Source organism: Geotrypetes seraphini, chromosome 6 (genome assembly GCF_902459505.1).
Source record: "Geotrypetes seraphini chromosome 6, aGeoSer1.1, whole genome shotgun sequence".
In the NCBI taxonomy this organism is placed as follows: domain Eukaryota; kingdom Metazoa; phylum Chordata; class Amphibia; order Gymnophiona; family Dermophiidae; genus Geotrypetes; species Geotrypetes seraphini.
In genome coordinates this window covers 201,144,320-201,167,445 of record NC_047089.1, presented here as the reverse complement: position 1 = coordinate 201,167,445, position 23,126 = coordinate 201,144,320, and the positions used below count along the sequence as shown (strand labels likewise).

The window sequence follows — 23,126 nt, the reverse complement described above, 5'->3', positions numbered from 1 at the left end:
ACCTTTCATAGCCCACTCTACTCCAGCCCCCTTATCTTCCTTTCATGAAATTACTGAAGAGGAAACTGCACATTTTCTTTCCTCCTCCAAATTCACTACCTGTTCCACTTATCTAATGTCTACCTATCTACTTACCACTATCTCCACTGCTTGCCCTGGATTGGTAGCATGGAATATTGCTACTCCTTGGTTTAGGACAGTGACCTGGATTGGCCACCGTGAGAACGGGCTACTGGGCTTGATGGACCATTGGTCTGACCCAGTAAGGCTATTCTTATGTTCTATCTGCCATATCCTCAACCTATTACTCTCCACTGCAATTGTGCCCGACGCCTTAAAAAAATAGATATAGCTAATGAATATGCATGAAAACAGATTTGCATGCAATGGAGCTAATACACACAGAAATCTCTCTGATGCATAGTCATTAGGCATATTATGAAAACCTGACTCTTTGGACCAAAGAACTATAAATATTCTTTATCTCAGAACAAGAAGGCAGCGTATTCTCACATATGGGTGACATCATCCACGGAGCCCCGGTACGGACAGCTTTAAAAGTGCATCACCACTTTAAGAACTTGAGAAAGTTCACAAACTGCCCGCATCATGTATGTGCGAGTGCCTTTCCGCACGACGCCACTCGCGGCTCCTCAGTTTAGGACTTGTAATTTCTAGATCAAGGGTAGGCAACCTTCATATAGAAGGCCACATGAATGTCAGTAGTACTTCTAGAGGGCTGCAACATTATGTAATGCCTGAACTAGAAATATTCAGAGCTTGACAGACCTTCTGTGATAAATATGTAAAATTTTAACTAAAAATTATAAAAACAAACTGTTAGAGCAGCTAATCTGAAAATATTTGTAAAATATTATATTTAAAATTTCCAAAAAAACTCTGGTTGATGACATTTTCTGTTTATACTTTCCATGGTATCAGGGCTGCATAAAATCCAATGGCGGGCAGCAGGTTGACCACTCCTATTCTAGATCAGTATTAAAACCATAATTCAAAAATATTGAATGGTCTAACTACATGAAACTACTTTCATTTGTTCACAGTCCACACTGAGGAAACAAAAACTATATACTCAGTATCAATGGCTCAGTATTATAAAAGTTAAAGCATACTTAATGCTCTCATTAAATTAAGGTACAACTATTTACTCCAAATACAAAGAAGCAAGTCTTGTTTTTGCTACTTAATTTGGATTAGCATGAAAATGGCAAGTCTCACCTCAATTTGTTTTAAACATTTACAAATAAACAAAAATATACTCAGAACACTGGTTGTTAGAAATCAATGAAAATAAATTTGTGAATAAAAACATTTCCTTATTTTCCAGATACTGGAATAGGACATGTAAGATGTTGCTAGACCCTTTTTAAACAAAGAGATGCTAGGCTTCAAATATTCAGAATGAGCAAATCAATGAAAATTCCAGGTGCTTTAACAAGAAATCTACATTAAATTTTAGGACCAAAGGCAGCCACACAGATGAATATGTAAGCCATTATATTATTTGATTTCTGGTTAAAACAAAGTGTTGTAACATATTAATTGGGATCATATATGTAAATGTGCTTAACTAGAAAGCTCTTCTTTTTTGCAATGCACAAGTAAGAATGAGATAATACCTGTCAATGCCATTCCAACAGCATTCAAATTTGTCAAAAATGCAGTCATTCTCATACAGTGAACAGAGTTTGCTTCGGAGATATTCATGTACCTATAAAAATAAGCATTTATTTGGCCATTTAGTATTTAATATTTATCAAAAGGAGATCTATAATTTTTCAGTACAGTACAATTGAACAACAAAGAAAGAAACCTACACATCAATAAATTCCCAAAAGAATGCAAAATACTACTTGTTTTCCATAAATATTTGGTGTTTTAAGAAAAACCCTTATATAATGATGGTGGGAAAACAATTAGCCAATATACTGATGTCATTCATTACACATACAATGAATTATTCGAATGAGAACAATGTTTTTCAATGAAATATATTTTACAGGTCCATTTCTCAGTTACTGTCAATGGTGTTATTTGACCATCTCATCAAAGGGGGAGGGGGGGAGCAAAAAATAACTTTTTATCTGAAGAAATTTTCTACAAAGTAGTATATTAATTGTGTTTATAAAAATTTATAAACAAAGCCCTGACAGCTGAACATCTCTTTCTCCAGTTCAGCAGCCTGAACTTTGATTTATAAGGAAGGAATAAGCTAAATATTGCAGTAATGAAGCTTGTATGGATGCGATGGGGACAGTGGTCGCGGTATATGGTGAGAGAAGAAGATAAAAAAATGTGTGTGAAGATTAGGTACTTACACATTGGTAATTTTTCTAATAAACAGGCACATTATTCCTGAACTCTTTGGTAGTCAATCCTTTCCTGTGAGATCTCTAGAGAGCCTCATTAGCATTTTCTTCACTCTGCCTCCCATCACTCTGGACTGTCCTGTAACTCTTCAGTTCACATCAAAGCAGATGGTCAGACCTAGAAAAGAAACATAAAAGGGAGGGGTATGTGGATACTACCCAAAAAACAAGTCTGTTCTACTCATGTCATAAAACACATAATATTTAGAACTTGAACTATTGAAGCATATGAGGTGGAACAAACTAGCTACCTACCCGAGTGCAACCTGCACTAACAGTACTTAAGTTTCTGAAGGATATCCCCTGAAACAGCCATGTTGTCCTCTATCCTTGTCTTCACTGGAAAAAGGAAAGAAACAAGAAAACTGGACTTCCTAGCTTATCTGAGGTAGTAAACAGGCTAATTAACATCTGACAGGACCAGCTTCAGGAATGATGTGCCTATTTACTAGAAAGAAGATCCTAATCTTCCCTTCTAGTTCAATAGGCACATCATTCCTTAACTCTTGGGTGGGACAGTTGACTGCCACATCCACCCTGTAAAATTTCATGAAAGCATGGAGGGAGAACCATGTGGCTGTGTTCTGCAAATCTCTTCAGGGTAAACTGCAGTAGCCTGTGCTCAGGAGGATGCTACTCCCCTAGTGGAATGCGCCTTTAAAGATATGGGAGGTTGCTTTCTACTTCCGATATAGGCTGAAGAAATGGCCATACGAATCCATATTGAAATGATCGCTTTAGAAGCTGGTTGACTCTTATGGGCTGTACCTACCAGCACAAAGAGATGATCTGACAGCCGAAACTCATTTGTCACCTCCAGATAACAAAACAGCACTCTGCAAACATCTAGCAGTTTCAGGACTTTGACTTTGGAACCTGAGAGCATGAAGGCGGATAGCTGGACTTCTTGGTTGACATGAAAAAGGACGGTACAGTACGCAGACTCACTCAAGACTCTGATATTCTGGGAAAGGTTTCTCTATATGAGAGAACCTGCAGTTCTGACACCCGCCGAGCTGAAGTGAACGTCACTAAAAGCACCATTTTTACTGTTAGGTCCACCAATGATGCCTGTTCCAGGGGCTCATATGGAGCTCTAGCGAGTGCCCACGTTAAAAAGGGGTGTCTTTTTAATACCACTTCAGCTTTGCTGGGTTCACTTGGTAACCTGCACCACCAGGGAATCCACCTTTGGTGGGACATATAAGTTGGTTAAAATCTGCATCCTTTGGGTAAAGCTTCACTATGGCCCTGGCCATCCAAAGAGGCCCCTCCGGGGCTTCCCAATGGTCCGTTAATAATCTTAATAATGCTCTGATGTGAGGGGAAGCACGTAGACTGAGCCTTATATGTGAGCTCATATGTGAGCATTGTGCAGCTGAGGACTGCAGAGTCTTTATCTTTAATTCTCTGAGAGACTCCTCAATTATCTCTGGAAGTGCTGAGAGATTAAACAGCCTGCATACAGTCAAGTCCTCTCTCTCATATCCGGATCTGACTCTCCTCTGCTACTAAGGATCCAGACTGGGAAAGTAAAGGCCTGGGGAAGGAATGGTCAACTGATAAGTGGGGGGCAATTGTGGCACATCTTTTCCAAATAGCCAGAGCAGCTTCACTGGTAGAAAATGCTATTAAACGTTTAGTACGATGGTATATTACACCGGTTTTAATTAGCAAATATACTAATAAAAATAATGCTGTTTGTTGGAAAGGGTGTGGTGAAAGAGGCACATTCTACCATATGTGGTGGAACTGCCAAAAGGTTCAGAAATACTGGGAGCAGGTATTTTATTATATGAGTAAGTTAATTCAAACTCCACTTAAAGTGAATGCTGAAAAAGCACTGTTGGGAGTAGGAGTGGAGGGACTAACATCTTCTCAATCTAAACTTATGGATTTGGCATTTATAGCTTCTCGATTCACATTGGCTCAACAATGGAGTTCCTCAAACATACCCACCCACAATTAGAGATATGAGAGACCATTTAGGAGTAGTTTGTGAAAAATATAGATTATCGGCACTTTTAACGAACCAATGGTCGAAATTTAGAGATATTTGGAAGAGGTATATCGAATTGGAAAGAGAAGTTTTTTGAAAGATTTGAACTGCATACCAGCCTATCCTTGCGAATTGGGAATTCAAGTCTCCTTGGAGGGGGGGAAGGAGGGAAGTAGGGGTGGGGTTGTTTTAATTGTTGGGATGATAAGATATGCTAATTTATTAGTTCACTATTCTGAATGTATTCTATGTTATATACTGTAATATGGTACTAATACTCCAATTTCTGTTAAATTGTTAAAATCATTAAATCATTTTTTTTAAAAAAAGGAAAGTAAAGGCATTTATAACTGATTCCGTATCATCTCAGTCCTCCTCCTGCTGAACCCCCATCTCTTCCACATGGCTCCATTGAGGGGAAATTGCACTCTTGGCGGGAGAGACCCCCAGAATCGCCGTAAACCCTGAGGTCTCTATGCAGCCGTTGTTAAACAAATGTGCTTCATACAGCATATTGATAAATTCTGTAGCAAAACCATACCCAGGACACCTTGAGGTCCCTTGCAATCGCTCCCTTGTCCTTTTCTGGGTTTTTTTTGGCAGGTGTGCGGCTGCACTATACTGGGGATGCATTTTTGCTTTTTCCTGGCTCTAAGCAGGACTATTGGCCTGGAACTCGAGCCATCTGGGATACCAAATCCCCAGAGGAACTAGAGACATGAATCTGATGTATCCTGGCTAGAGGAGTCCATCCTACCTTATTTTAAGCAAATTCAAGGTATTCTGAGGCAGATAAGAGGCTTTTAATTTCAAATTGGGAAATTCAAGATGTCTGCCTTGGCAGCAATTTTAACATATAAAAATGGTCCATAGGAGCTGAACTAAGGGTCAGAATTATCGATTTGGGGATTTTAGAGGTAGGAGACTCTAGCTCTAAACCAGAACCATAAAAAAATCACTTTAAAGGAACTTCCTCCCACTCCCGATTTTCTGCCCCATGCTTTAAGACTTGTACTTCACTGTGTCATGCTTGTGCTGGAAACTGCCTAGGGTGAAACTGCAGCCAGAGAGATGGGAGAATTTCTGCCTCAAATAAGCCTGCAAACTGAAATTTTTGCCTCTTCTGACTGCCTCTCCAACCCTCTGGAGACCTCAACCCCCAGTAGAACCCTAGCACACAGCAAGTGGGAAGAAATGCAGTCAGCCCCAATCCAGGTAAAAATAAATGCCACAGAGCCACTCAGCCTGCACTCAAACCCACTGTGGACAGAACCTGGGGCGATCCTTGCTCCCAAGGGGTCTCTGAGCTTCCGTACTGTCAGTGCAGGCTGGTCAAGTGGGTGCACTGCAAAGCAGTCTGCCCCTTGGCTAAGTCATCTGACCTCAGTCTGAGCTCTCCTGCTGTCAGGGATGTCCCAAGCTGGGAGCTTCTGCAGCACAAACAAAAAGCCTCATGATTGGATGAAAAATACCCTAATTAAATGGAAAATAAACAAGCAGGACAGGCTTCTATCATCTTGTGTGTAGAGAGACAAACTGAAGAGTTACATGACATCTCAGAGTTATGAGAGGCGGAGTGAAGAAAATGCTAATGAGGCTCTCTACAAAGATCTCACAGGAAGGGCTAGACTACCCAAGAGTTCAGGAACGATGTGCCTATTGCATTAGAAATATACTTTTGAAGAAAGTTGAGAGAAGGGATATATGAGTATGATAGAGATTTTAAGCACCTCCATTGTATAAATGCACAAGGCAGGCCTCTTGATTATAAGAAAGCTCTAGAATGAGATGTTACAGGAGGAGGGTAATGAGGGTAGTAGGAGTAATCTCGAGAAATATCTCTTTCAAGAAAGACTTGTAGATTCACCGAACAGCCTTTCATTGGAGGCAATAAAGATGAAGATTGTATCTGAATTCAAGTACAGAAGACTCCGAAGGAGAGGAAGGGATTGTAGGGCTTAGTAATTGGTGTAGATGGGCAGACTAGAAAGGCTGTATGGTCTTTATCTGCCATCATTTTCTGTTTCTGTATCTGAAAGTGTCATGGTCAGCTCCAAAATGGCATACCTGGTATGTTTCCACAGGCCTGTCTTCCATGTTCAGATCCCAAATTTTGACCGAGAGGTAATCTCTAGTCATCATATAACGACCATTATGGCTGAATTTAACATCTGATATTGATGAGATGATTTCAGAGAAAAATGATCGGTTACTGGGATCCTCTGGCTCTTCAAACACTAGAAACAAAAATTAGTAAATAAAAGATGGAAAATGCTGATTTAGACATTTCTACATAATCCCAAGAACTCAGTTTAATGTACTGTTTCTTCTTTCCATCAACAGAACTACAATCATTTCTCATACACTAATAGCATTAAAAGTGTATCTTGAAACTCATACTGATGCAATATAGTTAGCCTGTTTAAATGTAACACACAAAGAAAGATTTTAAGTGATCATGTGGTATGTTTTAGACTTGCAATTTAAACCATCAATGTTTGATCCTTCATTAGTTGTCATGTTTTGAATAATTCACATTTCAAGCTATTTTATTTATCATTTAATTTCATCCCATTTTTATAGGTTGGTAAAGTCATCAATATATGTTCTAACACATTCTATAAGACTAATGAATACACCTCTATAAGGAGATTATATACTTACCCTGGTAAGCTCTTTTCCAGTAGATAGGTGAGACATTCTAGACCAGGGTTGGGCAATTCCGGTCCTCGAGGGCCAGAATCCAATTAGGTTTTCAGGATTTCCCCAATGAATATGCATTGAAAACAGTGCATGCAAATAGAACTCATGCATATTCATTGGGGAAATATTGAAAAACCAACTGAATTCCGGCCCTTGAGGACCGGATTTGCCCACCCCTGTTCTAGACTATATGGTTATTTCCCACTACTCGCATGATCTGCAGAAGAAATCCATTTCAGGTTTTTCACTCTGCCTCTAGTATACTTCACAGGCTAGTTTAGCACCCTTTATCAGTCAGTACTGTAACAGTGTCACCCTTGTGCTGGTAAAGGAAACCCTGCAGTGCTCAAGAAACAGGGATGGAGGCATGGCCTGGACTGTAGGAGATGTAATACCTGTCCCCAGAGTTAAGTCCAGAGCACTGCAGTACCAGCAGAATCCTTTACCCACCAGTTCTAAAACTGATAAGTTAGTCAAAGCCTGTTCTAATCTCCCTAAAAAGCCAACATGGAAAGAGCATGAACTACCAGTCCCAGCATGCCCCAGACTGGGAGCAAGACAAACCAGGGCTGGAGTGAGTAGGCTAATTAGCCCAAGTGTTTTCTCTAAACAGCAAACCATAGGGAAAAGGCAGGAACTACCAGTCCCAGCATGCCCCAGGGTTGGAACAAGGCAAACCAGGGCTGGAATGGGTAGCCCAATCAGCTCAGCATTCCAATCACCTGAGCTCCCATGGCTCAGGATATCCACTCTCAAGGTTGTTTTGGGCTGATTAAAACTCCTTGCATCTGAGCTGATTGGGCTACCCATTCCAGCCCTGGTTTGCCTTGTTCCCCAATGAATATGCATGAGATCTATTAACTTACCAATGAAAGCAGTGCATGCAAATAGATCTCATGCATATTCATTGGGGAAATCCTGAAAACCAAACTGGATTGTGGCACTCGAGGAGGGACTTTGACACCCCTGGTGTAAACCGATAAAGCACATTTTCTTTTTCCATCTTAAACACCTATGTGTTTGCTGCCTTTACTCCACTACACCTACTCCAGGCCTCGCCTTACCGCTCGGCCGAGGCCCGTGTGCTCCAGGTTAGGCCCCAGCTAGGGTCACGCCCGGTCATAGTACCCAAGCATAGAGAGACACACTCATCTGTGAAGCAGAGGCACCTGCAACGACAGGCTAAACTATTGTTCTGCTCAAACAACTAAACAGTGCCATTAACCGCCAACAGAGGAGTTAAGAACTACTCCCACAACAGGTTATACATATGTACAAACTTTTGTTAACCCCAAAGGGTTGACTGATCTCCAAGAAACAGATTGGATAAGCAGAAGGAGACTGAAATCTGAAACAGGCACAGCAAGGACAGGGCGAATGTCTAGAATGTCTCACCTATCTACTGGAAAAGAGATTACCAGGGTAAGTACATAATTTCCTTTTCCAGTGCAATAGGTGAGACATGCTAGCTAGGGACATACAAAAGCAATCCCCCAAGAAAGCTAGGGTGGGCTTGCTGTGCCGATCCTTAAGACCGAGGACCCAAATGGCAGAGTCCTGTCTGGCAGCAACATCCACTCTGTAGAACTTGGCAAACGTGTGGAAAAGAAGATGTCACCGCCCTGCAAATCTCCTCAGGAGAAATAGATATAGCTTCCGTCCATGAAGAAGCTATATTCCTGGCAGAAAGTGCCTTAACAGAAATATGGGACAGTAGCCCCACAAGAATGTAAATGGATTTATGAATCCATACAAAAATTACATATTTCAGATGGTGGAGCACAGAGGAACACTAGGAAACCTTCAAAACCCCTCAAAATTAACTTTTTAAAAGATCGATTTTGGAGCCTTTCAGCTTCTCTTTGTACTCACAGTTACCAGACCAGACACAGAGCCCTTGTGTCTGGTAACTGGAAATTCATCGTCCAAACTGATCTTTGGGCTGCTAGTCACCGGGATGGGCGGAGGTGCGAAAATGCAGCCAGTGCGCTGCGGAACACCGCTGAGCCCTCTAAGCACGCTACAAAATACAATTCAAATAATTCCACATATATTACTATCATCCCCTATTATCACCCCGACCCTAGAATGAAAGGTGACATCAATTACCAAATACTAAAAATGCAAAGAACAATTCCAAAGTTTCAATGTAAAGTATTAAGAATCATACTTCTTGCTCTAGAGGATAATTTTTGTATATAAGGGTCCCAAATTTTCCAAAATAACCAAGTTCTTCTAGGAAATTTACGAACCTCCCAAACCTCAAATAAAATTAAATGATGAAATTGATTCCTCCAATGCCAATAACTAGGCGAATCTTTCTGTAACCAATATTGCAAAATGCATTTAAGACCAATCATACATGCCTTTTGAAATAGAATACTTCTTCCCTGACCAAAAACCCCACAAGCCGCAGCTTTACCAAATATCACCCCCCTTGGAGATTCCATCAATTGACAATTCCATAAAGAACCTAAAAATAATAAGATGGCAGACCAGAAAGATTTAATAAGATGACATTTCCACAATGCAAGAGATAAAGTATTTGGATCTTTCTCACATTTGATACAAATAAGATAATTAACTAAACCTGCATGAAATGCTTGTACCTGTGAGAAATATGCCCTATGCAAAACTCTACACGTACATTCTCTCCAAACATATCCCGTAATAATTTTAGGCAAATGATGAATAGCTTGACTAAAATCTTGAAGTGATAATTGAATCCCCAATTCATCACACCATTTTTGTATAATACTTTCATATGTTCTATTTGGAATCAACCACCACCACAACTTATGCAACAAAGATTCAGAGATAGAGACTCATTACATTGATTAAAAAAAAATTTATAAACCTTTCACAAACCAAATTTTTTATTAAGATACTTAAGGGGTCCTTTTATTAAGGTACGCTAACAGATTTAGCGCGTGCTAAATGCACGCCTTAATAAAAGGACCTCTTAGTCTTAGTAGAAGTATAGGATTACAACCTCTCCAAACCCACACCGGCTCTGTGATGTAAACAAAATAAATTTAAAAAAGATTTTTCCTCTCTCTTTTAGGTCCTAGTTCACGCCTGCTATCTAACACCAGCTCTGGCAGGATACACATTTCAAATCTGACATACTGTAATCCCATATTGATCTGTGTTGTGGTGCCTCCTGCCATCTTTTTATTATTTTTATTTTACTCTTAGTGTTTTTGTCCTATATTTACTTTTTGATTTTGTTTTGATTAATCCTTATTTTGTCTTTTTATCCTCTCTGATTAAACAACCTGAACATGGCCGTTAACAGCAGAATCTAATATAATAAAATGCTAGGCCGCGCATGCGCACTAAAAAAAAACGTGTTCCCTGATCCGTCGCGAAAACACGAGTGCGCATGCGCACGTTTTACGTCATCACCTACTCTCCACCTCGCGCCACCTATCACTGTCATCACCTGCTCTCCACCGATCACTGTTCCTCCTGCACCATGCCACGCCAGGCATGTCCGCAGCCGGCCTCGAGCTCCTGGGGGCCGGCGGCGCTGTGCTGAGGTCCCGCCTCCCGCTTCCGCACTACACGGCGCCGCCAGACCCGGCCCTACACTGAGATCCGCGATCGGGTTGCCATGGAAACCCCGCCGCAGCCTCGCAGCTAGGTAGGGGGACAACAATCGCGCTTATGTTCAAGCCGCCGCCACGACTCCCCTCTCGAACCACACCAGGATCGAGAGAGGAGCTGCGGCGGGGGCTTGAGCATAAGCGCCATTGTTGTCCCCCTACCTAGCCGCGAGGCTGCGGCGGCCTTCCTCACCCGGCTCACATTGAATCCAAGTAAACAACCGGGGCTGCCTAAAGAAACAAAGTTTCACGGTGCTTGGCCCGCAAAACAATTCCTGCCGTTGCCAAATTTTGGCCCACCGTTCCTTCCCTTCCTCCATCAGGTACAGTTCATCTCCGCCTATGTTAAAAGGAGTTGCTTTGAAATTGGAGCCCTGCCGCCACCGTAACACATTCCCTCTGCCGCGGTCCCATATGTCAGAGAAGGGGCAGGACCAAGGCAGAGGGGAACGTGCTACAGCAGTGGCAGGCCTCCGATTTCGACGCGGCTCCTTTTAACATTGGTGGATTCACTGCACCTGATGGAGGGAGGGAAGGAAAGGTGGTTGGGCGCTGTTGAGCCCCTCTTTAGCCTTAGACCCTCTCCTAACAGCTCCCTCCTGTCTCAGACCACTGGAGCACCTGATGGAGGGAGGGAAGGAAAGGTGGTTGGGCGCTGTTGAGCCCCTCTTTAGCCTTAGACCCTCTCCTAACTGCTCCCTCCTGTCTCAGACCACTGGAGCACTTGATGGAGGGAGGGAAGGAAAGGTGGTTGTGTGCTGTTGAGCCCCTCTTTGCCCTCAGACCCTCTCCTAACTGCTCCCTCCTGTCTCAGACCACTGGGGGGAGGTGCCTGTCTTCAGCTGCAGGGATGGAGGGAGGGAAGAAGAAAGAAGGGGCCCTGGCAAGCCAGTTATCAAAAGCCAACCATAGCCTGGGACCCCTACATGATATGAATAATGACCAGACAACAAAAGGTAAGAAAAATAATTTTATTTTCTGTTTTGTGATTACAATATGTCAGATTTGAAATGTGTCTTGAGGGAGGCTTCTGCTGCGGCTTTGGACAGAGGGGTACCATTTTCGTGGGAGCCGGCCTTCGGAGAGGCTTGGGACACGGGGACGGATGTGGGAGGGGCTGCCGCTGCGAAGGGCTTTAGTGGGGGAGCCAGCCAGACCATAAGTGTGGGGACGTTGTAAGCGCGGATTGGTCAAGGAGCCGCCGCTGCTGAAGCTTTGAAATTGCTCTCCCACCGTCACTCCCTCCCGCCCCGGCTCTGCCTCTGCCCCTGCCCAGGTTCAAAAGCAGGAGACATTTAGCACCCGTTAATCTAACGGGCTTAAACACTAGTAGTTCAATATTACTTATTGGCCTGCAATGAACTCTTTTGGGCTCTGCCTGTTGTAGACCTGTGCGGTGAGGAGTGCCGGGAGCACCTCTTAATTTCGGCCACTTTTCCCCTGCTGCTATTTTGTGTTCGTGGGATCGTGCTCCTGTCTACCGGGGCCTGGTTGAAGTGCCGCAGCCCACTGGCGTCGTTGAGGGATCGCTTTTGGTTGACGGGGCCCACCTGGATGTTGTACAGCTGGATGCTTTTGACTGGATGCGCCCTTCGTCACCTCCATCAGCTCTCCAACTGTTGGTGTCTCCAACTGGTGTGCTGCAGTGGCGGCAGGGCTCCAATTTCAACGCTGGAGGGAGGAAAATGGAGCATACTTGCTCCCATCAATCGGACGTCTGTTTCAGTGGTGACGGACAAGCACAAGGGCCAATGAGGAAGAGTGCTGACCCCAGCCATTCACGTGTCCTCATGCATTCTCTCTGCCACAGGAAGGAACGGTGGGCCAGATCGCGGGCCAAATTTAATCACCCCACGGGCCAAATTTGGACATGTCTGCACTAGATAGAGTGAAAAACCTGCAATGAATTTCTTCTTCAGATCATGCAAGTAGTGGGAAATAATTCTATATAGTCTAGAATGTCTCACCTATTGCACTGGAAATAGCAATTAAAGGTGTTTTCAGAAGGCACTATACAATACTGTTCTTTTTTTGATATATGAAAAATGAGGGAGCACAAATTAGAATTCTTGTATAACCCCAATCTATTCCTGAACACTCGGGTTATGCATCCCATCTCATGAGATCCTTTGTAGGAAGTCTCATTAGCATAGCTTTATGCTCATCTCTTACATCTAGACTGCCCTCCAACTTCCAGTTGTCTTCCTACAAGTGAGACAATAGGAGCTTCTTTGCTTATGTTTTTGTCTAATGTATTGCTTATGTTTTTGTCTACGTACTTTCGAGCTGCAGAGGTTTCCCTGTGGGGGACAGCTCTAGCTACAGAAGATTGTAGACTTTATAATCAAAGTCTGCTTCCAGAGGGTTGGCTGCTCTGCAGTGCACCTACCTGGACAGCCTGAATTCTCAGTTTGGGACTCAGGGTCCATTCCAAAGGTTTGTCCACTAATGGATTTGAGTGCAGGCCAAGTGGGTCTGTGGCAGTAAATCCAGGATTGAAGCCAACTGCGTTCCTCCACCCGTTAGCGTGCGCAGGTTCCAGGAGGGGTGGAGGTCTCCAACCAGTGCATTGAGTTCGAGAAGCAGTCAGAAGATAGCGACAGTCCAACTTGCAAGCTTCTTGAGGCAAAAGATCTCTCTGTAAGCTGTTTCAGCTTCTTTTCAGCAACTCCTATCATACAGTATGGGACAGTATGGCTGACAGCCTGAGAGATCGATTTGGGGGGTCTCCAGAATTAAGTTTTGGGAGTTTTAGTTGTTAGCTGTAGATCCCCACCCCAAAAAACCCCATGGGTTCTCCCTTCAGGTCATGGGGATCCCGTGGGGATGCCCCCTCGGGTCACATGGGATCCCGTGAGGACTCCCCTCATGGTCTCGGTGATCCCGCTGGGTTGGAGGCAGGTCGAACTGAGGAGCTTGTCTCCTTTTCCTGTCCTCCATCAGGCTCCGCTATGAAGCACTCCCAGCACGCCACCCCTATCCGACCCAGAAGTCTTCCCCCGACAGAGCTGATGTCGGAAGAAGGCATCGCATCAGCCATGTGCAGCGCCTGCTGCCCTGCGAAGAAATGCGGCTGGAAGGCAGGAAGGTAAAGTCTTGTGGGAGGGGGCAGAAAAGGAGGGAGGGAGCAAGCGTGCATCGCAGCCAGGAAGAAGCACGTTGGGATATGGGAGGGGCCCAAACGTGGGACACAGAAGGAAGGAGGTGGCATGAACTTAGGAGAGAGGACGAAGGAAGGGAGGGAAAGAGATGCTGAGGTGAGGGAGGGAATAGAAAGGGAGAATTGTTTGATCGTAAGTGTGTCCATGAGAGAAAAAGAGATGGTGTATATGGGGAATGGAAGAAAGAGGAGAATTTTTGGTCATAGGGAAAGAGTGAGGTACAGATGATAGGAAAGAAAAAGATGAGAGGGAGAAATGTTGTGGTGGAAAGGAAAGAGTAGGACAGATTGAAAGGGATGCAAGAGGGAGAGATGTGGCATGGTGCTGGAGAGGAGTGATAAGAGAAATGTTAGGCACGGGGCTGGTGGGCAGGGGCGAAAGATGCTGCAAATGGTCCAGGGGATAAATGCTGGACCATGGTAGGAGGAACCAACGGACAACAACAGAAGAATTTATAGAAGACGGGAAAGTAGAAAAAAGAAACTGGGACCAACTTGATGGAAAAATAAATCTCCAGACAACAAAGGTAAAAAACAGAATTTATTGACTAAAATATGTTAGCTTTGGGAAATGTATATAGCAGATATCTTTGTATTATGTTCAAAAGAAAATGTATTTCTGGCTTTATTTCTACAATGTTGAAGTACTTGCTGACCCTTGCTGTGGCTAGTGGGGATCCCCAAGCACTGTCAACAGAGGACCTCCTCTAGAGATAACCAGAATGCCCCTCCACCAAGTGCAGCAGTCGCTGGCAGCATTCATGAGCCACTGAGGTGCCAGCATCTGTGACTGCTGCCTGGCAAGCTTGGCAAAAGGGACCCCCAGCCACCTACAGAGGAAGTCCCCAGATGACATAGCTTGGGGGCTCTCATCAGCTGAGTATTTATATTTTATATTTACATTAAAGGCTCTGGTAGAAACCTGTTTACAAAGTATGTACTCTTCCCATTAATATTTCCAACTTAATAAAGTGTCTTTGCTTATTTGTAAATGGGTCTCTACCAGAGCCTTTAATTCAGTAGCATAATTAAATGAAATAACTACTTCTAAAGTTTATAGGGACAGGTGGAGACAGATTTGATTCCAGTGGGATGGATTTGATTCTACCAGGGATGGTCGGGGACAGGTTTGATTTCTGTCCCCATGCAACTCTCTAGTCTGGAATTGGCAGTGGAGGAGAAGGGTACAACTAAGACCAACTTATCTGAGAAATGGAGGTGTATGAGAAGAGAGGAGAGATATTGAGGGGCAGCAGAATGAACTGTATGCGAAGGCGGATAGGGAGCCAGTGAAGTGATTTAAGGAGAGGGGTGACATGAGTGTAGCAAGGTTGGTAGAAGATGAGTCGTGCAGCAGAGTTTTGCACATATTGCAGTAGGGAGAGGGGAAGAATTGTTTATGCTTTAAATGATGAATGCACAGCACACTTTAGGAATGAAAAATGGCTTCTAAGTGATATGATTGAAAAAGGAGAGATTTTGTTTTGGGGTGTGACTCCAGTTTTTGGACTCTCATAAACCTTGTTTTCTGAACACTTTATAACAACCTTTGAAATATAAAATTATCCCAGGACAAGCAGACAGGCTATTCTCACATATGGGTGACGTCATCAGCGGAGCCCGGATGCGGACGCTCGCAAGCATACTTGCTTAAAGAAACCAGAAGTTTCGAGTCGACCGAACCGCGCATGCGCGAGTGCCTTCCTGCCCAGCGCAGGGCGCATCTCCTTAGTTCTCAGTTTTCTGCGTTTAACTTCGTTACTTCGTGCCTTCTCTGAACCGCGGTTTGTATTTTTTTCTTCACGAATCGCTGTTCTTACTTTATTTCTAGTTTAAAAACAAACAAACAAAAAAAAAACCTTTTCAATCTTCCGTCCGACTGCCGGGGCAGGCCGCTTGGCTGCAGACCAAGGGCTTCGATTTTGCGGTGGACGTTTTTCCTTCTATGTGCTGGCCTGTAACGGAAGTGTAGCCAGTGCCAGCGTGCGATTTCCCTTACGGACCCACACCGTCGGTGCCTCAAGTGCCTTGGGCCAGATCATCAACCAAAGTCGTGCAAGCGCTGTGCTACTTTTCAACCTTGAGCCCTTAAATGTCGTCGTCTTTTGGTGGAGAAGCTCTTCGGGATGGATTCCTCCTCCGATCCCTCGACTTCGAAGGCGACCTCGGCCTCACCTTCGACTGAGACTCCTCCTGCTTCTACTGCTTCCACCTCGAGCCTCATCAGACCTTCATAGTTTGCAGCGGCTCTCTCCTCGACGACGTCTGCTGTATTTTCCCCTGTATCCTCAAGTCAGATAGCTCAGCAGAAAGTTCCAGCGGTGGTGCTTAAGATGCCTAAGACTTCCAAGTCGAAGCACATTTACACTGCCTCGGTGGAACCTCCAGCTAAAGTAGGTGGTCCGGTTTCAGACGCGGATCCATCCTTGCCGGCTTCTTTCCAGACCATGTTGGAGAAGCAATTCATTCAGTTCCTTACTAATATGGGACCGAAGCTTCTTCCTCTCATCCAGCCTGGGCATTCTGAAGACTCCTGCGAGGTCGAGCCGCTTCCTTTGCCTCAGTCTGAGCTCACACACTCTTTGCAAGGAGCAGAATCTCTGCGAGTGTCTGGTCTGGCATCTAAGCACATAAAGCAAGGAGCAGAATCTTTGCAAGTGCCTCAGCAGGAATCCTCACACTCTAAACAAGGAGCAGAGTCTTTGGGAGTGCATCGAGGTTCCTCCTCCAAGCCTCTGGAGCTTCGATCTACAGCCTCCAGTCCTATCCATTCTTTGGTGGCATCGGCTTCTTCTGTTTCCGAGGCGAAGTCTCCTCGATCTTTGAGATCTGCTTCCAAGCACCATTCTCACCAACGATCGAGGCATACTTCCAGGCATAGTTCTTCTTCAAAAGAACGTCCCTCTTCAACTAAGCCTCAATCTACTCCTACTTTGACTAGACCGCCGACTCCTCAATCGAGGTCTCCACTTCCACACCTCGAGGATGCTTCGTCCAAGTCTCCATATTCTTTTGATGCCTTTTTTCCTGCTGAAGCTTCATCTTCGACCCAGGCTGCTTCGACAACCTCAAGTCCTTCTCGAGGCAAATCATTGGCGGATCAGCTATCTTTTTCCTCTTTTCGTCAGATGGCTGTTGACTTGGATCTTCAATTAGATGCTGGTTCCAAATATTCTAAGGAGTATCTCGAACTCATGTATCTACCTCAACCTCCAGCAGAGTCACTTAAGCTTCCTCTTCACAAGCTTTTGTCTCAGACTTTTGCCAGATGCCTGGAGACTCCTTATACCATACCAGCTGTTCCAGGCAAATTGGACTTTAGGTATAAAACTGTACATCGCAAAGGGTTTGACAACTCACAGTTATTTCATCAATCCCTGCTTGTGGAGTCCTCCTTAAAAAGATCCCATCCTTCCAAGGTTTATGCCACCGTTCCTCCTGGAAGGGAAGGGAAAACTATGGACAAATTCGGACGTCGCATCTATCAAAATTCTATGATGTCCTCTAGAGTCCTCAATTATAATTTCCATTTTATTACTTATTTTAAATTCCTCATAACTCTTACTTAAATTTCTGAGTTATTTGGATACTCAAAAATACTTTGAATTTCAAGAAGTCATTGCTTTTTTATCACAACTCAGATTACATCTCCTTCAGTCGTCTTATGATGCCTTTGAGTTGTCTGCCCGGGAAGCTGCTTGCTCTGTAGCCATGCGTCGCCTTGCCTAGCTTCGTACTATTGACATGGACCCTAATCTTCAGGACCGCTTGGCCAATATTCCTTGTGTAGGCAATGACCTCTTTGATGAATCTATCAAGGCAGCCACCAAGAAATTGTCTGAACGTGAAAAATCCTTTGCTTCTATTGTCAAACCTAAGCCAAAGCCAGCTCCTGCCAAAACTACACATCCTCCTCCTATCTATCAAAGGCGTTTTGCTCCAAGAGCAGCTCCTTACAATTGCCCTCCTCCTAAGAAACAGCAGTCTCAGAAGCAACAAAATTCTCAACCTTCTGCTGCGCCTAAGGCTTCACAGCCTTTTTGACTGTCTCAAACAGAGCATAACCTCCATCATTCTGTCTCTGACTTCTCTTCCCCCTATAAGAGGTTGTCTCCATCATTTTTACCACCGATGGATGTCAATTACATCTGACCTCTGGGTACTGACCATCATCAGAGAAGGATACTCTCTTTGTTTCACTCAGGTTCCACCAGAGCTTCCTCCAAGAGAGTATCCTTCCACCCCTTCCCAGACTGCCCTTCTTCTTCAGGAAGTTCAAGCTCTGCTTCGTCTCCATGCCATTGAACCAGTTCCTCTGGACCAGCAGAACAGGGGTTTTTACTCCCGTTACTTCCTTGTTCCGAAGAAGACGGGTGATCTGCAGCACATTCTGGATCTCAGGGCTCTCAACAAATTTTTGGTCAAAGAAAAGTTTCGCATGTTGGCCCTGGCATCCCTTTATCCCCTTCTCGAGCAGAACGACTGGGTATGCTCTCTGGATCTCAAGGAGGCCTACACTCACATTCCCATTCATCCGGCCTCTTGTCAATATCTCAGATTTCGGGTGGGGAATCTGCATTTTCAATACAGAGTGTTGCCCTTTGGCCTGGCTTCATCTCCCAGAGTGTTCATCAAGTGCCTGGTAGTGATAGCAGCAGCTCTAAGGAACCATGGTCTTCAGGTATTTCCCTACCTCGACGACTGGCTCAAAGATTCAACATCTCAGGGGGTTATTGTAGCGACCTAACGGTCTACCTGGTTCCTACAAAGTTTGGGATTCGAAATCAATTTTCCCAAATCCCATCTTCAGCCCTCACAGAATCTACAATTCATTGGAGCTGTTCTGGATACTATCCAACTCGGAGCATTCCTTCCACAACAACGTCTGGAAGCTCTTCTTCAACTCTGTCATACAGTGTCTTCCCACTCTTCCATCTCAGCGAGACACATGATGGTACTCCTGGGTCACATGGCCTCTACAGTACACATGACTCCTTTTGCCAGACTTCACCTCAGAATTCCTCAGTGGATCCTGGCATCTCAATGGATGCAGGTTTGCGACCCACTTTCTCGCCACATAACAGTCACTCCTTCATTGAAGCAGTCTCTCCGTTGGTGGATGCTTTCTTCCAATCTCTCCGGAGGCTTGCTTTTTCAAATGCCCCCCTCCCCCCATCAGAAGGTCCTCACGACAGATACTTCAACCTATGCTTGGGGCGCTCATCTCGATGGTCTCCGTACACAAGGCCACTGAACCAGTACGGATCGTCAGTGTCATATCAATCTGTTGGAACTCAGAGCATTCCTCAAGGCTCTCAACGCTTTTCAACATCTTCTTCACAACCAGGTAGTCCTCATTCGGACGGACAACCAAGTCTCCATGTATTATGTCAACAAACAGGGAGGGACAGGATCTGCCTCCCTTTGTCAAGAAGCTCTGAAGGTTTGGGACTGGGCAATCCACAACACCTTCCTCAAAGCTGTCTACATCCAAGGGGCGAAGAATTGCTTGGCGGACAACTTAAGTCATCTTCTGCAACCTCACGAATGGACACTCCATTCCTCGCCTCTTCATCACATCTTTTCACAGTGGGGAACGACTCAGAAAGACCTCTTTACAGCTCCCCACAACTACAACCTGCCTCAGTTCTGCTCAAGGATATACTCTCCTCATCGCCTCGAGGCAGACACTTTTCTTCTGGAATGGACGAATCTCTTCCTCTATGCAGTCCCTCCATTCCCTCTCTTTCTCAAGACTCTGGTCAAGTTGAAGAACGATCATGCCACCATGATTCTGATTGCTCCTCGGTGGCCGAGACAATCTTGGTACCTTTTGCACTTATCCACTTCTGGCCTCAAGTCTACATCTATCTGAGTCCATCTCAATGCAATTGCAGCTTTCCATCAGCCTATTGAAGGGAAACCCCTCTTTGCTCATCCGGTGGTTTCCAGATTCATGAAAGCACTTTGCAATGTCAAACTTCCTCTCAAACTGCCTCCTGTGGTTTGGGACCTCAATGTTGTCCTTGCTCAACTGATGAAGCCTCCATTTGAACCAACTGACAAGGCTTATCTGAAGTATCTCACTTAGAAAGTGGTGTTTCTCATTGCCCTCACTTCTGCTCAAAGAGTCAGTGAGCTGCAAGCTTTAGTTGCTGATCCACCTTTCATGGTGTTTCATCATGACAAAGTGGTCCTTCGCACTCATCCTAAATTCCTTCCTAAAGTGGTATTGGAATTTCATCTCAACCAATCCATTGTTCTTCCAGTGTTCTTTTCAAAGCCTCATTCTCATCCTGGAGAAATAGCTCTTCATACTCTGGACTGTAAATGTGCTTTGGCCTTCTATTTGGAAAGCACCAAACCACACAGAACTACTCCTCAAATTTTATCTCCTTTGACCTAAATAAGTTGGGACATCCTATCTCTAAGCGTACCATCTCCAATTGGATGGCTGCTTGTATCTCATTCTGCTATGCCCAGGCTGGATTACCCCTACACAGTAGAGTCACAGCCCATAAAGTTAGAGCAATGGCAGTTTCAGTAGCTTTCCTCAGATCTACATCTATTGAGGAAATTTGCAAGGCTGCTACTTGGTCCTTGGTTCATACTTTCACTTCTCACTATTGTCTGGTTACTTTCTCCAGACAGGATGGACAGTTTGGCCAAACAGTATTACAAAATTTATTCTCTTAAATTGGCAACACTCCCACCATCCCATTCTGGTTAGCTTGGAGTTCACCCATATGTGAGAATAGCCTGCTTGTCCTGGGATAAAGCACAATTACTTACCGTAACAGTTGTTATCCAGGGACATCAGGCAGCTATTCTCACAACCCATCCACCTCCCCTGCTTGGCTTCTCTGCTAGCTATCTGAACTGAGGAGACACGGCCTGCGCTGGGCAGGAAGGTACTCGTGTATGCGCGGTGCAGTCGACTCGAAACTTCTGGTTTCTTCAAGCAAGTATGCTTGCGAGCTTCCGCATCTGGACTCCGCTGATGATGTCACCCATATGTGAGAATAGCTGCCTGCTGTCCCTGGATAACACCTGTTACGGTAAGTAACTGTGCTTTCAAATGGAACTGGGTTATTTATGTTAGTTATTTTGATGAGAGGGGAAATATGTGGTCTGTGCTTTACTGCTGCTCAAACGAGTACTGAGCAGTTGAGGATTGCAGAGTCTCTATCTTTAATTTCTGGAGAGATTCCATGATTACCTCCAAAAGTGCTAAGTGCCTGCTTATGCCAGTTCTAATTTTCAGCCACTCCTACTCCCAAAACAGCTTCTTAAAATAAGCCTGCGGAGGGCTTAAAGGTGGGTCAGGAGGCTAGGTCTCTGCTGGGGAAGGGGGAGGGTATCCGCCTTCTGTGGAGGCAGGCATGACTATTTCAGTTTTACCTTTTGATCCTGGCCAAAACTGAGCAGTGAATTTAGGCTGTGGATTAGGTTTCAGTTGGCCTCTAATTAGTTCTTAGCTTTAGGAATACAGTACTGTCCTGGCACCATACAATGAAATCATTCACTTGTGTGCCCGATTCAGGTTTTAGGTTGCCATCAATGAAAATATGTCTCCTACAATCTACAATCTTCTGCATGCACCTTTTAGAAGACCTCCTCATTAGATGACTATAAAACCTGAAACGCATCTGCAAACATTTTGGTGGACTGTGTGATATCACCCTCTGTAATCACAGCTCTCATATCAATAAAACCTTGACAACAGGGGGGAAGAAAAATCAATTGTGCTGTTGCATCCTTACCTGCAAATATGTGACAGGAGTGTTTTTAGAAAAAAAAGTAAAGATTTGTAGATGATAGATGCTGGCAAGACTCACATTTAGAATGACTGTCACAGAGTGCTGCTGCCCTCATGTCACATAGCCGAATATTTCCCTTGCTGCTGCTGTATACAAATGTGTTACAGTGGTGTGGATGAAATTCAGCAGCTGTAATTACCTCCGTCAGCTCTTCCATGTTTGCTGGCTTGATATCTACAATATCTGGGGGGCATTTTGTGAAGGAATTTAAACTATCAACAACTAAAACTCACATTTCCTAAATAAATTAGATTTGTAAAATGTTGAGTGGCAATAAAGGTCTGACAATTAAACAAAATAGCAGTCTATCAAAAGCAGCTCCAAAACAAAAGAACTAGTCTAGTTCTCAATTTCAACACACACTGGACTATCCTTGTGCTGCCACTGCAGATTAACTACTATATTTTTGCATCTTAACTTACTGTAAATGAACTTAATATTTTACTCCATCAGGCAGGTCATGAATTTGTCTCCCTTCCCACTCCTGTGGATACAGTCACTTTTAATATGCTGACTAGAAATATTTCTAAAACAAACCAGAAACCTTCCTTGATTTGATCATAATGTCACCAGTTCTCAGCTGAAACTGCATCTCTGTGGCAAAAATCCTTCTTATGCAAGCCTTTCCTTTTATTTAGAAAAGGATACTAAAACTTCTGTCCGTAATTTCTAGGTGCCAAAGATTAATCCGCAAGTCATCTGCAGATAGGTATGTTTCATAGTCACTATTGACGGAGATGGAGTTGATGTGATACGTGTGGGCATTGGCAAATATTCTCCGGGGACTGGCTTCCACCATGAGATCCATGGGCCTGAATACTGGCACCTGCAGAAGTAACATAGCTAGTAAACACATACTTGGTGTAGACATACCAGCATGAGTCCAATCCTGTAGATTTCAGAAGCTAAGCATGGTTAGACTGTCTTCTAAGTTTTGGAAAGGAGCTTCATTAGTCTCAAAAAGGCTACTGGGCATTTTCTTAATGAATGATATGTACTGGTTTCTTTTCATGTAGCAGTTGTTTTGCTCCATTTGTTTCTAGTTCAATATAACAAATACGGTATCATGAGCCTTTATTTTGAACTATGCATTTTTATGCCTTCCTAATTTTTACTCTCTCATATACAGACCATCCATCACAAAAGCTATTCTCAGCTATACTATGGGACCCAATAAGTGTGGCTGTTGAACAACGGCTCTATATCCTCCCTCAGATAGCCAAGAACTCTGCCCCTGCAGTACCCCCCAATCCTACTTATTCTAAGCAGCAGACAGTGGTGTAGTATGGGAGAGCAGGAGGGAATACCACCCCGGGCGCTGTCTTGGGTCACCAGTACCTCTCCGCACTCTCACCCTCTTTTAAATCTTCGCCAGCATGAGCAACTTTTTGCATAAGCAGCAAGCTGGAGAAGTTGCTCACGCTGGTGAAGATTTAAAGAGGTAAG

The 23,126-nt window shown here is 44.1% G+C and overlaps 1 protein-coding gene across 4 annotated transcripts in view; it reads right to left on the bottom strand.

Moving 5' to 3' along the window:
• The window catches only part of PPP2R2A (protein phosphatase 2 regulatory subunit Balpha), a 185,034-nt gene that overhangs the window by 2,903 nt on the left and 159,005 nt on the right, over positions 1–23,126 (bottom strand). For all 4 annotated transcript variants that reach the window (XM_033949040.1, XM_033949039.1, XM_033949038.1 and 1 more), the window contains 4 exons: positions 22,329–22,506; positions 21,699–21,863; positions 6,457–6,626; positions 1,641–1,732 (listed from right to left, as the gene is read on the bottom strand). In XM_033949040.1, coding sequence (XP_033804931.1) covers positions 1,641–1,732; positions 6,457–6,626; positions 21,699–21,863; positions 22,329–22,506 — 605 coding nt within the window. The remainder of the gene's footprint in view (positions 1–1,640; positions 1,733–6,456; positions 6,627–21,698; positions 21,864–22,328; positions 22,507–23,126) is intronic.